The sequence below is a fragment of the Mastigoproctus giganteus genome, chromosome 11 (genome assembly GCF_048544385.1).
Source record: "Mastigoproctus giganteus isolate SK-2022 chromosome 11, ASM4854438v1, whole genome shotgun sequence".
NCBI lineage: Eukaryota > Metazoa > Arthropoda > Arachnida > Uropygi > Thelyphonidae > Mastigoproctus > Mastigoproctus giganteus.
In genome coordinates, this window is record NC_143585.1 from 100025183 (window position 1) to 100042045 (window position 16863).

Genomic DNA, 16863 nt, shown 5'->3' on the forward strand with positions numbered 1-16863 from the left:
GCATATCAACTTTTTCTATCATAGGCTTCTGTGTCATGTGTTAATTTGTAAGTATCCCATGCATTTTTCTTCTCTGCCATATGCCTCATTAGTTCATCTGACATCCATTTTGGCCTAAACCTTGAACAATATTTCTTAGTTGATATGTAAAGCCTAGTAGATTCCAAGATAAGTTCTTTGAATGCTTCCCATTTTGAATTTGCTGTTGGTAACATCATCAGGTGGTCCCACTGTATAGAATTTAAATACTGTCTCAGTCCATCATAGTCGCCTTTACGGAAGCAATAACCCTTCCCTTTACCCCTAATGGTAGTTACCTCTTTGAGTAAATCCCACTTCAGCACACTGTGATCACTGCTACCTAGTGGTTCATTTATCTGCAGATTCTTAATGCATGAAGAATCACTGCTGATAATCAAATCAAGAGTATTACTCAAAGTATTAATCAAATCAAGAGTATCAAATCAATTTTGATCTCCCAATGCTTATGTCACACCAAACTGACTCAATACTGCACTGTCCAGCGATGTCGACTGGCTTCACTTCCTTGGTTTTTATGTGTTTCTTAACTAATAGCATAACCCCTCCCCCCTTCCTATCCTGTCTATCCTTTCTGTAGACGTTGTACTCCCCAAATTGCAGTTCTGCATGCCTTATATCTGTGTGACACCACGTCTCTGATATCCCAACAATATCTGCCTTCGATGTTTTGAGCAATACCTCAAATTCATCAAATTTATTTACTAAACTCCTAGCATTGGTGTACATGCAAGTATACCTGCCCTAACACAACCCATGTGTTTACTTGTACCGCAATGGCTCCCAGCAGTCTCTGAAATACCATGCATCTTGTTTTTCAGGCTTCTGCTCATTCTAATAGAAGCAGTGCAAGAATCTCTTTCACCTCTGCCAGTGGCTACTGTCAATCTATTGGTCTTTGTCTCCCCCCAAGCTAGCAGTTTTCCGACCCACCTAACACTGCCTTGATAGCATCAGCAAATATTCTTGCACCCTTTCTATTTAAGTGTATTCCATCCCTCTAGAAGCAATCTCTCCTGTTAACAAGTACAGTCCAGGTTGAAAAAAAGTCTACCCCTTGAGCCTTGCACAATCTTTCCAGGGCCTAATTGATCGACAAGGCTCTCATCATATACTCCCTCCTATCGTGTCTGGGCAGAATTGCAGCCACTTTCAAATTCAACCCTAATTCTCGGCTTTTGTTCAACAGTGACCTGTACTTGTTAAGTAATTCTGCCGGTCTCCTACTCTTAATATTATTAGTGCCAACGTGTACAACTATATCACCTTTTGTGCCCTTAAAATTTGACACAATGAGGTAGAGAGATTTTAAGCCAGAGAAGATCGAAAAGAGGAGATTCCAAATTACCAATTCTCTGACAGGGAATATCAGAATGGACATATGCTCAAGTACCACCTTTGAGGCGAAAGGAATCATAAAGTGAATAATTTGGGCAACTGAGATGAGCAGTAATTGAATCAACCGATAATTGAGATTCTGTCAGAAAAAGTACATGGGGGGTTTGGCAGACTACAATGGAAATGGACATCATTGAGATTAGAATTGAGACCACGATATTTGTTAAGTGAACTACGAAGTGTTTGGGAGGTTTAGATATTTTTGCGGGTAAGCTTACTCTATTAGTTTGACAAGTCATGGTATATTCAATTTTAAGAAAAAAGTGAGGGGGGGGAACATTCTGTATGAAGTAATGAAATTTTTGGATATGGCATACAAATGGTAAGAATATACCCAGATCCTTGACATAACGTGGCCTCGACAATGCCCCCCCCCCTCATACACAGTACTCAGACTTCCTCCAGTCACTATCTGCAGAGTAGAGATAGCAATATTATAGCTGATCCGGAAGCCTCCTAAAGAGTTACCAATAGGTTCGGTCTGGTGTACTAACTATCGACCGGCCTGCGAACACCGTTTTAGAGCTATACCCTCGAAATGTAAGGAAGATTGGATGATATTCATCATAACCTCATCTGTTATACTGCATGATGGTAGAGATGGGAAAGGTTTTACTGGAACTTAGCTCTGGAGACTAAACATGGGTTCCACCACTTCAAGCCTTCAATAAGCAAAGTGGCGATTGATGAAAGGCATCTACCACCTAGTATTGCCTAGTAACACAGAGGCGGCATTCCTCCATCTGGTGTGGGCATCACACCTCAACCCCTGCTTACGTTAGTTCATACCTGGGTGGTCACGCACAGTGTGCTTGTGCATGGATGGAGGTTATACCCAGGATTATTAACAGTCCCACCATTGTGAAGGTGCTTGCAGAGGATTTGGCTGTCACAGACAGTCCGGACTTTGCCGAAATTGGGTCTGCTTGACTTGAATGTCACCCAAATATCAGTTCCATCAGCGTTTTAGACTCCCGGGTAGCCAGTACAGCTTGTCTGGAATATCTGAGAGAATGTCTGTGATATTCTCAAGGACCTGAGGTCAAATAAGCTACAAGCAGTTAATGGAATAATCCAAACGCACCATTCATTTTGATCACGAATTGAAACCTGCTTTTGTAGAGAATGGCAGATCCCTTTTGAAGATGATAGAAAATCATGATCCCCCCTTTCGCGATCTTCATGAAGAAACAAGCAGTATAATGATTCTATTATTGGAAGTCTTAAACAAGGCAGGAGGATTCAAAAGAGTCGGTTAGTTGCAGTACAGCACTGGATGAAGATTTTTTTTTTTTTCTTAAATCAAATTGCCAACATTTCCTATTGTGTATGGCCAGTGTTTCCTGTATTAACATTTCTAGGGAACAACTGATCAATGTAATTAGCAAAATGCCTTAAAAGCTAATCAGTGGGCCTGACTGTTTTTTACGATATTTTCAGTACATTTATTTTTGATCTCTTCATATTTTCAGAGAGAGTGAATTCTCCACATCGACTTGGTTCCAACAATTTGAAGGCAATATACTGTGACGGCAGTTTCAAATACCAAGAATTAAAAATCGTAAAGATTTTTTACCACTACTGCACCTTACGATTTTTGAAAAATACATTTATCTACGCACCCTAAATACAGTTTCTACCCACCTATAAATACATTTATCTACTTACCTACTCACCTCTATTCAATACCAATAAAAGATTGACAGTCATTATGCTTTTGCTGTTAAAATTCATTTAGTCCTTAATAACAAATCATTACTTGATATCATCTTTATGAAGAAGAGGCTCACAAGGAGTTTTTTTCACTGTGTTGTTTGCCATTGTACTTGCTTTTCCTCTCAAGTTATCCCAATAAGCTATCATAATCATGCAGCTGCAACTTATTTATTGCTTAAAGTTTCCACATGTATAAAGTCCAACTTATGTTGGAACTGCAAGGCTACTTAAGATCAGTTGAATGATCTTTAATAAGTTAAAAACAAAAGAATGTGAGAATGTGTTGAAAACAAAAGAATGCAGATTATTTCAGAATCTGCTCACAATGTGAGCAGATTCTGAAATAATCTGCTCACATTGTGCAGCTGGTGGTTGCTCCTATCATGAGTGCCAATTTGAGAGGAAAAAATCTGTTTATGTGAATCATCTTGTAAGGAAGTGCCCTTCTAATTTGGTGCAAAGTATATTCTGCCCTTCGTGAGCAGTGGATTATGCTAAACTGAGAACCGAAATTGGTTGCATTTTTAAAATCAATCTTTCTGATTCTCACAGTACAGATAGCTTTGAAATGTAAATTGCAGGTATGAACTAACAAATTAGGTGTTGACACAGGTATATTCATGGATAAAGGTAATAGCTTATTGTAAGTGGCTTTGGGATGTCCTGAACTGTATAGGATGATTGTGACCTGTATGAGTAAATGAATATTAATATATGCTTTCTGTACACAGGTTGAAAGTTAATAGGAATGAAGAAAGCAATCACTAATGATACTGTTATGCTGTTTCTATATAATTTTTAAATATGGCAGGGTTGGCAGATCATCTAGTACAATAAATAATAATAAAAAAAAGTTCAAATAAACATCTGAATTCCAGAAGTACAAATCCCGTAAAGATCAGGATCTCATCTGGGGTGAAAACCTCACCTTTTTTTTCCTTCAGCACCTTTGAGTGCTGAAACACAAATTAATCTTGACAGTATAAGGGAGTATCAAAGAAGAACTTACCAGTATTAATAACTTTAGAATTATCTCATATACTCAGGATTGCATTACACCAGTATCAATATTTATTGTGTGTGTGTGTGTGTGTGTGTGTGTGTGTGTGTGTTATTAAACTTTTTCTTTAAAGAGTTACATTGAAAACCCATATATATATATATATAATAGGATGCTATAAATTTTTCAGTTATGAAGTTCAATTAAAATTTGATTGTAATAGTTATCATAAAATAGTTTGCTGTAGTTATCAGAGCAACTCAATGAGTTTTTCTTATGCAGTTGGCAGCCTTGATTCCAGCAAGCATTTGTCACTACAGCATTAAAGTGGCCACAGTGCAGGAGAAAGCAACATGCATGTTGTGACTGTGGGATACAAATTTTCGATGATTTTAAAGAGACATTTTCAATGAGAATGCCAGAAAGATCCACCTTAGGAACAATCAATGAGGCAATGATTGAAACAGTTTCAAGAAATGGCAGTGTGCTGCACTAGAAAGGAGCAGGTGGGCTAGTGTATCTGCAGATAATATTTCAGAAATTCAGGAAGTATCTACCTGAAATCCTAGAAAAGCTATCAGCTAGCCAAGCATTCAGCTGCAAATATCACAAGCAGTATTGCACAAGGTGGTTCACAAGTAATCGAAACTTTATGCTTATAAAGAGTACAAATCATCCAGGAAATTAAGCCTCATGACAAACAAACCACAATGAGAGAAATTCACTGTTCACATTCTCAGTTGTATAGACAAAGATGAGCACTTTCATTAGAATGTTGTTTTAAGCGATGAAGCAGCATTCCACCTGTATGGTAAAGTTAACAGACAATTGTTGCCTATAGAGATCCGAAAATCCCCAATCAGTTTGTGAACACAAGCATAATAATCCCAAGGTAAACATGTGATATGGACTGTCTTTCATCAAGTGATTGGTTCATTTTCTTCTATGAAAACACTGAATTCCACAAATTACTCAGATATACTTGAATTGTATGCTTCACCTCAGCTATTTATTTACTCAGGGTGAATGGGATCTATCCAATTATATTAAGGAAGGTAGCAAAATAAGTAAACAAACTGACTGGAGATGTGCAAATGTGGCCCACAATTCATAAAGGGGGATCAAAGGGTGAGTGACACGAATAATTACAGCCCCATTAGCGTAACTCCTTTTCCAGGGAAGATAAAGGTGGCACTGGTTAGAGTAGTAATGCAGGACCATTAGTCAGGAATGCAATTATACTGCAGTCACAGCATGGGTTTTTTAAGGGTGATTTTGTCTGACCAATCTTATTAGATGCTATGATGAGAAAAGGTGGAACTGGATGCAAAAAATAAATTTGATATTATTTACTTAGATTTCAGGAAAGCTTATATGTTTGCCTGTAAAAGACTGCTGTACAAATTGGAGCTGTGTGGCATTAAGGGCAAGCTACTGCTATGGATAAAAGGAATGGTTGAGTGGGAGAATGCAGAGAGTGCTTATTAATGGATACTGCTCTTCATGGACTGATGTTATTGGTGAAATTTCCCATTGTTTAGTGCTGGGACCATTGTTTTTTGTATTTATTAATGATATTACATTGGGATGTAAGATTAGTGTTATATTTTGAATTGTATTTAAATTGAATTGAAATCGTGTCTCAGACCAGAGCAGCAAAGCAAAAGGGCAAGGTAGTGGGAGTGCTGTAGCTTAGGGCAGAATTGAGGGGGGGGGGGTTGTCCGCTGAATCACAACCTTTTGAAATGTACTGCTTGCTTGATGTTTGTGGATCTTTCAGGAATGGGACATGATATTGCCAAGGGGAATGTCTGTGTGTATGCTCGACATAAGGAGTGTGAGGAAATCAGGTGCCAACTCAGTGTTGTTATGGGCCTTTATGAGAGCTTGAAAAACAGGGTAGATACCCTGGAAGGATTTAAGTTGAGGGACCCATCAAGCTCTCAGCTGCCCACATTAAAGCCAGAGCTTGAACTTGAACATCAGTCACAGGAACTTGAACATCAGTCACCCACAGGAACTAGTGCATTCTGTTGTCGGTGACTCTTTCTTTTGTCAAGAAAATGGGGAATATATTGTGAAAAAAAAGGATAGGTAGAAAAGGACCAGGGTAGATCTGCCAGGAGTAAAAGTTGATGACGTTATACATGGCACAAAAGGTGATATTGCTGTACACATTGGCACTACCGTAGATAGTGCCAATGATATTAAGAGTAGGAGAATGGCAGAATTATTTAACACGTAAAAGTCAATTGTTGAAAAAAATTGTTGAGTTAGAGTTGAATTTTAAAGTGTCTATAACTGTGCCCAGACACGATAGGAGGGAGTACATGATGAGAGCCTTGTCAACAAATTCGGCCCTGAAAAGTTTCTGTAAGGCTCATGGGGTAGAATTTTTCTCAGCATGGTCTGTGCTTGCTAACAGGAGAGAGTGCTTCTACAGGGATGGGATGCACTTAAATAGAAAGGGTGAAAGAATATTCACCGATGCTATCGAGGCAGTGTTAGATGGGTCGAAAAATGTTAGCTTGGGGGATACACAGACTAATAGATTACTAGAAGCTGCTGGCAGAGATGAAAGTGATTCTTGCACTGCTTCGATTGGAATGAGCAGCAGCCTGGAAAACAAGGTGTGGGGAATTTCAGAGACAGCTGGGAGTCATTGCGGAACAAGTAAATACATAGGCTCTGTTAAGGTAACTAAAAATAAGAACAGGTGCATGTATACTTGTGTGTACACCAGTGCTAGAAGTTTGGTCAATAAACTTGATGAATTTGAAGTGTTGGTCAAAATATTAAAGGTAGATATTGTTGGGATAGCAGAGACATGGTGTCACACAGATATAACGAATGCAGAATTGAATTTGTGCAATGTGTACAAAAAGGATAGGAAGGAGGAAGGGTTATGCTATTAGTTAAGAAACAAAATATCTAAGGAAGTGCAGTCAGTTGATATGGGTGGACAGTGCAGTGGTTGAGTCAGTTTGGTGTGACATAAACACTGGCAAAGCAAAATTGAGAGTAGGAGTGTGTTATAGGCCTAATGACTTGGATTACTATAATGAACAACTGTACAGAGTAATAGATGGGCCAGTAAATCAGATTGTCTTATAATGGGGGATTGTAATTTCCCAGATATTAACAGGAACTTGTGGATTGGCCTTTTGTGTATTTGTTGGATGATTGTTTTCTTCAGCAGCATGTTCGGGAGGCAACTAGAGGGAGTAATACTCTTGATCTGATTATCAGTAGTGATTCTTCATGCATTAAGAATCTGCAGTGATCACAGTATGCTGATGTGGGATTTATTCAAAGAGTAACTACCATCAGGGGTAAAAGGAAAGGTTTTTGCTTTCATAAAGGTGACTACGGTGGTCTGAAACAGTTTTTAAATTCTATATAGTGGAACCAATTGATGATGTTACCAACAGCAAATTCTAATTAGGACGCATTCAAAGAATTAATCTTGGAAGCTACTAGGCTTTTCGTACTAAGAAATAGTGTTCAGGGTTTAGGCCTAAATGGATGTCAGATGAACTAATGAGACATTATTATTATTACTAGCCACATAGTGCAAGGAAGCCTGAGGCTTATACTGCACCAGCCAAAACTCTGAGAGAGAGTCAGAAGTAGAAAGGAATCTCCAAGAAAGAGAAGAATGATGATATCCAGCTGAGGACCCTGGGTGTGCCAAGCCCATACTCACCAGATATAAGCCCCTGGGGTAAATGAATTAACTGGTGACAGTGAAGCCTATGGTAGATATAAGCTGGTTTTTTCCAGCTTATGGTAGATATAAGCTGGTATAATATATATTTATAAATAATATTGATGATGGTATATCAAGCTTAATGTCCAAATTTGCAGATGATACAAAAGTTGGCAGGGTTGTTAAGGACACTACTGAAGCTATGCTGCTGCAACAGAATCTGGAAAGGTTGAGCAGATGGGCTGAGAGGTGGTAGTAGTAGTAGTGGCATGTGATGCAAGAAAGCATGTGTATGAGCTTATGCAGCATCAGCCAAAAAAAAAAAATCACACCATTCCTTCCAAATGCCTGTCCAGTTCCTCCTTAAATTTATTCAACCTATCAACTTCCACAACGACAGTTGGAAGTTTGTTCCAGCAATTAACCACCCGCTGGCTAAAGGCAAATTTCCGCACATCTGTTCCACATCTGTCTTTTCTTAATTTGAATTTATGCCCCCTTAGGTTCGTAATCGGAACAAGTGGAAGGATCCCATAAGAATTCAGCGTGCTCAACCCATTCAAGGCCTTATACATCTCAATCAGATCACTGTGCAGGTGCCTAGTCTCCATCCACTGCAATTTGCAGAACTTAAGCCTCTCTTGGTAAGAGGATCCCTTCATTCCCCTCGCCAATCTTGTTGCCCCTTTCTGTACACTCTCAAGTAAATCTACATCCTTCCTTAAATGAGGCTTCCAGACCTGTATGCAGTACTCAAGGTGTGGTCTGACCATTACCTTATACAGAGAGATAATCACCTCCATTTCCCTGCTAGCAAAATTCCTATATATCATTGACAAAACCCCATGACCTGCCCTGGCAGCCTGTCTGCATTGCTCAGAAAACTTCATATCTGCCTGCACAATTACTCCCAGGTCTCTTTCATTTTCTACCACCTTAAGTGTAGTACCACACAGTTGGTACGTTTCTCTGGGGTTACTTCTACCCATATGCAGTACTTTGCATTTATCAAGGTTAAACTTCAGTTGCCACTTCTTAGCCCATCTGCCCAAATTATCTAGATCCTGTTGCAGTAGCACACTGCCATTACTGTCATTAACAACCATGCCTACCTTTGTATCATCTGCAAACTTCGACAGATGATACAAAGATATACCTTCATCATTATCATTGATAAATATACAAAACAACAGTGGACCCAACATCGAACCCTGTGGGACTCCACTAATAACATTAGTCCATGAAGAGCAGCACCCATTGATTACCACCCTCTGTCTTCTTCCACTTAAACATCCTTTTATCCATTGTAGCAACTTACCCTTAATACCATTCTGCTCCAATTTATACAGAAGCCTTTCATGCGCAACAGTGTCAAAAGCTTTCCTGAAATCCAAATACAGGGATACCTCGAATAATGAATAGGATGCGTTCCACGAAATTACTTCGTTAAGCGAAACTTCGTTTTCAGAGGTAAAAATACTATGGCCAGAATAGGGATACGTTCCTACGTAAAGAAAATGAAAAGCTTTTTTTTCGACCAAAAGAAAAGTTTTATTAAATAAACAGTCAACTTACATACAAAGTGAAATCACATTTTAAAATATGAGTCTAAAGTTGATTGTTTATGCTTTTTTCCTCTTTCATTTAACAATTGCCTATACGGAGTTATTGCATTTAACACTGATCGTTTAACAATAACACTTCTTCCTAAATCAGGATCATTTTCACTAAAAAAATTCATTTAAGCACCTTTTTAAATCTTTGGTTGTTAACACTTTTTCGGCAGGAACTTCTTTAACTTCGTCGCTAACAAGGTTTTCTAAATCTTCCACTGAAAGACCATCATCTTCTGCATTCAATAAATTCCTAACATCCTCTTCATCGACATTTTCGAAACCTATTGATTGAGCCATCTGGATAACTTCATTTCTAATTTCTTGGATGTTATTTTCTTCTTCTAGTACAACTTCTGGCCATATTTTGCCTAACTCCATTTAAGCATTTCTTAGTGACTTCTTTCCAAGAACTATCAATGTTTTCAATTGCGATTTTAATGGTGTAGTTTCTCCAAAAAGTTTTAACTGTCATTTCCTCTTTATCCTCTAGTTCAGTTAAACTGCTTAATGTTCGACGCAGATAATAAGCTTTAAATGATGCTATTACTCCCTGATCCAATGGTTGAATCAGGGAAGTTGTGTTTGCTAGAAGAAACACAACTTTGACAGGAATGCATGTGTCCAACGTTTAAGATCAGTAAGATGTCCCAGAGCATTGTCTAACAACAAAAGAGCTTTTTCTTCAAAGTTGTTTTTTTTTGACAATACCGTTTTACTTCAGGACAAAAGTGGTTAACAAACCAATCAGTAAATAACTCCTTGGTAACCCACGCTTTTCTATTTGCTTTCCATATTGCAGGTAAATTCATTTTTATGTTACCTTTTAACGCCCTCGGATTTTCTGAATGGTAAACTAATAACAATTTTAATTTATAATTGCCAGAGGCATTTGATCCAAAGGGTAACGTTAAACGGTCTTTGGCTGCTTTGAACCCAGCAACTGATTTTTCTTCAATAGAAATGAAGCTTTTTGTTGGTAGCCGTTTCCAGAACAACCCGCTTTCGTCAACATTGAATATCAAATTTGGAAAATTTTCACGTTCAATTATTTCCTTTACTTTGCTGGAAACTTATTTGCAGCTTCTGCTGTTAATTTTACACTATGAATCCTGGCCCGTTTTTTAAATTTCTCAAACCAACCACGAGAAGCCCCAGAGGTTTCCGTAATTTCTTCAGTTTGTTTAGATTTCATGTGATTAAACTGGAATATTTTTTTATGTTAAATGGGGCTTGAAATTGCCGACTTCGTTATATCGAAGCTTCGTTATCAGAGGTAACGTTAACCGAGGTATGCCTGTATATGATATCAAAATTATTTTTTGCATCCAGTTCCTTTGTAACCACATCATAATATCCTATCAAATTTGTCACACAAGATTTTCCCTTAACAAACCCATGCTGTGTCTGAATTATTGCTGCAGTCTTGTCTAGATGATCCTGCAATGCATCTTTAACCAGTGACTCCATTATTTTACCCAGAACAGAAGTTAAACTAACTGGTCTGTAATAACTCGTGTCACCCTTCGATCCCCCCTTTGTGAATTGGGGATACATTTGCACATCTCCAGTCCGTGGGAACCTCACCTGAGTCCAAGGATGCTCTCATAATTATGGCTAAGGGTTTGCTTAGTTGCTTTGCCGCCTCCTTTAATATAACTGGATAGATCCCATCCACCCCAGGTGCTTTTCTTATGTTTAACTTCAACAATTTCTCCTCCACTTTGCTCTCAGTTATTACAAAATCATTAAGTATCCTGCTACAATTTGATAACCTTCTGCTATTTTCAAACCTTAATAATTCCTCATGTGTGAATGTAGATGCAAAATACTCATTCAGTTTGTTTGCTATCTGAGCAGGATCATCAACTGTCGAACCATTGATGTCAAGTGGACCAATCAGATTCATCCCCTTCCTTTTAGAGTTTATATAAGTATATAGGTGGCAAACGAAGTTTAACATTGATAAATGTAAAGTACTACATATGGGGAACAGCAACCCCAGAGCAACATATCAACTCAGTGGTACTACACTGACAGTGGTAGAGAATGAAAAGGACCTGGTGGTAATTGTGCAGGCAGATATGAAGTTCTCTGAGCAGTGCAGACGGGCTGTGGGCGCCTCCGTAGCCAGGTGGGAAGGAGCAGCGGTGCGTAGCACACGCTTCTTGATTAGACCGGGGTTCGAGCCCGTCACCACCAAATACGGAAGATGCGGAAAGGTCAGGAAATGACCACCGCATCTCCCGGAGCAATATGGCCTTAGTTGCTAATGCTCCTAAAAACCAAATAACAAACATAACAACAAGCAGACGGGCTGAAAGAGTAGCTCATGGTGTCTTATCAATGATATACAGGAATTTTTCTAGCAGCAGTAAGGAGGTAATTATCCCTTTGTATAAGGCAATGGTCAGGCCACACCTTGAGTACTGTATACAGGTCCGGAGGCCTCATTTTAGGAAGGATGTAGAGCCGCTGGAAAGAGTACAGAGAACAGTAACAAGGTTAGTAGATGGAACAAAGGGTTGCTCTTACAAAGAAAGACTTAAGTTATGCAAATTAGTCTCTGGAGACTAGGCACCTACGAGGTGATCTGATTCAGGTGTATAAGGCCTTGAATGGTTTGAGCAAGCTCAATGCTGAAGGGGTTCATTTTCTTTCCCAGATTAATTGCCTGAGGGGACATAAATTCAAATTGAGGAAAGACAGTCATAGAACAGATGTGCGGAAATTTGCCTTTAGCCAGCAGGTGGTTGTATTCCATCTGTTGTTGTAGAAGTGGACACCTCACCTTAAATTAAAAACCTTAAATAAATTCAAGGCAAAACTAGACAAACATGTAAAGAAAATGGATGGATGAAATGGAGTGTTTTTTTGGCTAATGCTGTATAAGCTTGCATCATATGCCTATACAAATGGTAAAGATAGACCAATAGTTAAGTACATGAAAAGTGAAATGTCTTGTGAACTGAGTGTTAAGACGAAAACAGACTGCACCTTCAAAACCAACATTAAAAAATACAACAAATGTTTATTTCTATTGACAAAAATTTTTCAATGTAATTAGTATTGATATATAACTAGATGGTGTCATAACAGTTATTCTTATAGCACTGCTTCAAAAGTTATAACACTGCATTTATTTTATTTTCTAGAAAAAGCCTCAAATAATCCTCATCTGGGATCCCTTGATCAAAGACTTGCTCTCCATGTATTGAATCAAATGAATATAGTTCCTGAGCACATAGAGACTCGTGCTCTGTATAATCCCTTAGCTCCAGGATTGGAACAAGTAAATATAATTTAATAAATCTTACTCATTTTCCCCATTAAAAAAAAATTATAACATATTGTCATTTTTGATTTTCTGTTGCAGGGCAAGCTTCAGATGTGGGTTGATATATTTCCCAAATCTTATGGAAGACCTGGACCTGTGGTGGATATCACACCTAGGATTCCAAAAAAGTATGACATATTCTCCAATTATTTTATATCAAAAGCAAATATAGTTTATTAATTAATGGTTTTAATATCAAATTACTATACATTTCTTAAAGTTCATTTTTGGCACTTGAGTTAAATATTGAAAATATTTAACTGGAAAAGTTTTTAAAATATTAAACAACCAGAGTTAAATATTATGATAATAGTTGATCCTACATTTGAAATTTCACAAATAGTTATGAGAAACATACTCAAGGATGAGGCTGCCATCATCTTACTCTGCAACACAGTTAAATTTGATTAAAGGGACATCAGAAATAACAACTCTGCTATAATTTCATAATTCAGTTAGTCAAGAGAAATATCCCTATAAATTGTGCTAATTTTACTTTAGTTAAGTATCATTTCAAAAGTGCATACCTCAGCTATAATGTCAAACATTTATAGTGAAATGACCAGCACTGTACATATTTGCTGTATAAATCAGCTCCCCTTTTTATAGTCATCCTTTGCATTATATATAGTGATGTATTAGTATCATCTGCATTAATATCCACTGTGTACTTTTATAATTCAATTATTTCTGCTCTTTCTTTTAAAGGTTTACATCATGATATTTTATTACACTGTATGCTAAACTCTGAAGAAAGTTATAAGCATATGCAGCTGCTTTGTGTAGGACACAAAACCAAAATCCACATAATAAGTGATGATGACATCACTCTTATTAATACTATATATGTACATTCAAATAAATAAATGTACCACGCACAATGAAAATGAAAAGGATAACTATAAAAAGGGGGTGGGAGTTGTCTTCTACAGAAAATATGTCATTTCACTAGAAAGTTTTATGTTATAGCTGAGGTATGCACTTTTGAAATAATTCTTAACCAAAGTGAAATTGGCCCAATTTATTGGGAGATTCTTCTTGACTGACTTAACATGCACTTGTAACTTATCAAATACAGCAGTGCACACAATTTGGAATTAAAAACAAAAAATCGAGCCATTTAAAAAGAATTGTAGTAAAATAAAATGTATATGTAAGCCCAAATATTCTGATGTCAGCGAGACTCCTTAAAGTGGTTGAAACAGCAAAAGATTGAAAATATACTGGTAAGAGGTCAACTGTGCTGAAAATTGATTCTAAACAATGCTTCATTACAGAAGTGCATTTATTTTAAAGAAATCAGCAATATCAAGAGTTTACTTTTTGAGAACTCAAAGTAAACTCTTAAGATTGCCAATATCCTGATTACAGTTGCTATCCACTGTGCCCGCTTTTGTATCATCAGCATACTTAGACATCATACTTGAAACACCTATATCAATGTGATAAATCAGATACCCTTTTGGTATCTGACATCATATTAGCCCATGAAGAACATTGGCCATTTACAACCACTTTTTGTCTTCTACCACTTAGCCATTCCTTCATCATCATCATTTTGCAATAGTGGTGTTCAGTTTTTTGACTGAAGATGATGACAGTTTTCCTGTACTCTCACATACCTCTTTCACTCAGCAGTGAGAGAGAAATGGTAAGCGACAGCACAGGAAAACTGTGAGCATGGTAGAATTTAGAACTGTAACAGTTTAAGTAGTCACATATAAAGTTTGTTTATATATGCAGATGTTCCCCTGGAATACTGGTCAAAATTTTCCTATGCATTACATTAATTGTGTGCTAATTTTTTAAGAAATGAAATTTCTTGCTGTTTGTGGCAGGGTTGTATACAGAAATTTAAAAAGGGAGGGGTTTGGCCCATTAAAGTGGTGTGTATCCTATTACAATTCTCTGTGAACAAAAACAGTGAATATGGACTAAAAGTAGTTGGTCTAATTATCCATAAAAATTGGATTGACAAAATGAAATTCTTTAAATAAGCCATTTATATTGATTTTTACTAAAAGCTGTGTTTATTAAAAGTTGTGTTAAAAGTTAATTAATTGAAACACATATATACAATGATAATCGATGGAAGGGTAAAAAATTTTTCTGAGTTTTAATTTTATTTTTCTAAATTAATGAAACTGGCTACACTGACTTCTGCAAAGAAGACACCTCCCTATAGCGGACACTTTCTTCTGACCCAGTGGTGTCCATCCACTCTAAAAAGGTTTCACTGTATTAAAAATGTCAAGCCCCAAATGAATGATATCTATATTCTGAATATATTTATTCCAATTAATGGCTGTTTCTTGTTCTAACCTTTTATGAAAATGAACTTTTTATAATTCAATATATGTGTCCCGGCGCAGGCCCTAATGAATTTAAGTTTTCTAAGAGAAATTTTTTCTTATTACTTAGGCACCAGCTTAGAATTATTATCTGGAATACCTATGAAGTGCCTCTGACAGAAACAAGTGTGATTGCTGGAGAACAAATGAGTGATATCTATGTGAAAGGATGGTTACGTGGAATGGACATGACACAGAAAACAGATGTCCATTATAGGTGAATATTTGAAAAAAAGGAAAATTTAAATACAAATTTTGTTTAGTTAAAAATACTTATTATTACTATGTACTAGTAACAGTAATGTTATTGCTACATATTTGTTATATAAGTTTATTTAATGATATTATTACTAAATATGTAGCATTAGTAATGGCATTTGATGCAAGAGGAAGAATCCCATCATCTTATACACCTCAAGCTTATTTGCTTCCTTGCATCGTGAAGGAACGAAGTTAGACAAAATGGAAGTTTTTTTTTTTTTTTTTTTTTTTTTTTTTGCTGACAGTATCAGCCAAAAAACAACTACCACCTCCTCTAACAGCTTGTGTAGTTCTTCCTTGAATTTATACAAACTACTCATTTCTACAATACCAGACAAAAGCTTGTTTCACCAAACAACTACTCACTGAATGAAGACAAATTTCTGCATATTAGCATTAGTAGAGGGATATGATGCAAGAAAGCAAGCTTATGCAGCATCAGCCAAAAAAAAAAAAAAAAAAAAACTCCCATTTCACCCCTCCATTCTTTCCAAATGCCTGTCCAGCTCAGCCATAAATTTATTTAAGCTATCAACTTTCACAACAAAAGATGGAAGTTTGTTCCGCCAATCAACTACTGGATGGCTAAAGACAAATTTCTGCACATCTATTCTGCAACTGGCTTTCCTCAATTTGAAGATGTGTCCCCCTCAGGTTCTTAATCTGAGCAAGAGGAAGAATCCCATCAGCATTTAGCTTGCTCAACCCATTCAAGGCCTTATACACCTCAATCAGATCACCTTGCAGGTGCCTACTCTCCAGGCTGGTTGGTTGGTTTAGATTTTATTGGCGCATTAGCAACTAAGGCTATAATGCGCCATCTCTCCAGACACTGCAATTTGCAGAACTTAAGCCTTTCTTGGTAAGAGCACCCCTTTGTTCCCCTTACCAATCGTGTTGCCCTTCTTTGTACTCATTCTAGCAACTCATCCTTCCTAAAATGAGGCCTCCAGACCTGTACACAGTACTCTAGGTGTGGCCTGACCATTGCCTTGTATAACAAGATAATCACCTCCCTGTTCCTGCTAGCAAAATTCCTATATATCATAGACAAGAAGACTCCGTGACCTACCCTGGCAGTCCCTCTGCACTACTCAGTGAACTTCATATTTGAGTGCACAATTACCCTCAGGTCTTTTTCACTTTCCACTTCCCTGAGTGTAGTACCACACAGTTGGTACATTTCTCTTCAGTTATTGCAACCTTTTGCCCAACTTATCTAGATCCAGTTGGAGTAGCATACTGTTGTTAACAACCCTGCCAACCTTTCTATCATCTACAAACTTGGACATTAAACCTGATATACCTTCATCAATATCATTGATAAATATACAAAACAACAATGGGCCCAACACCGAATCCTCGGAAACTCCACTAATAACATTTGTCCACGAAGAGCAGTGTCCATTGATTACCACTCTGTCATCTCTCACTCAACC

General features: G+C 37.4%; 1 protein-coding gene across 1 annotated transcript in view; it reads left to right on the forward strand.

The window, feature by feature from the left end:
• Positions 1-16863, forward strand: part of LOC150078290 (myoferlin-like) — a 452265-nt gene that overhangs the window by 353559 nt on the left and 81843 nt on the right. The window contains exons 45-47 of the mRNA XM_090384525.1: positions 12631-12767; positions 12852-12940; positions 15234-15380. Of these exons, the coding sequence (XP_090240651.1) occupies positions 12631-12767; positions 12852-12940; positions 15234-15380 (373 nt within the window). The remainder of the gene's footprint in view (positions 1-12630; positions 12768-12851; positions 12941-15233; positions 15381-16863) is intronic.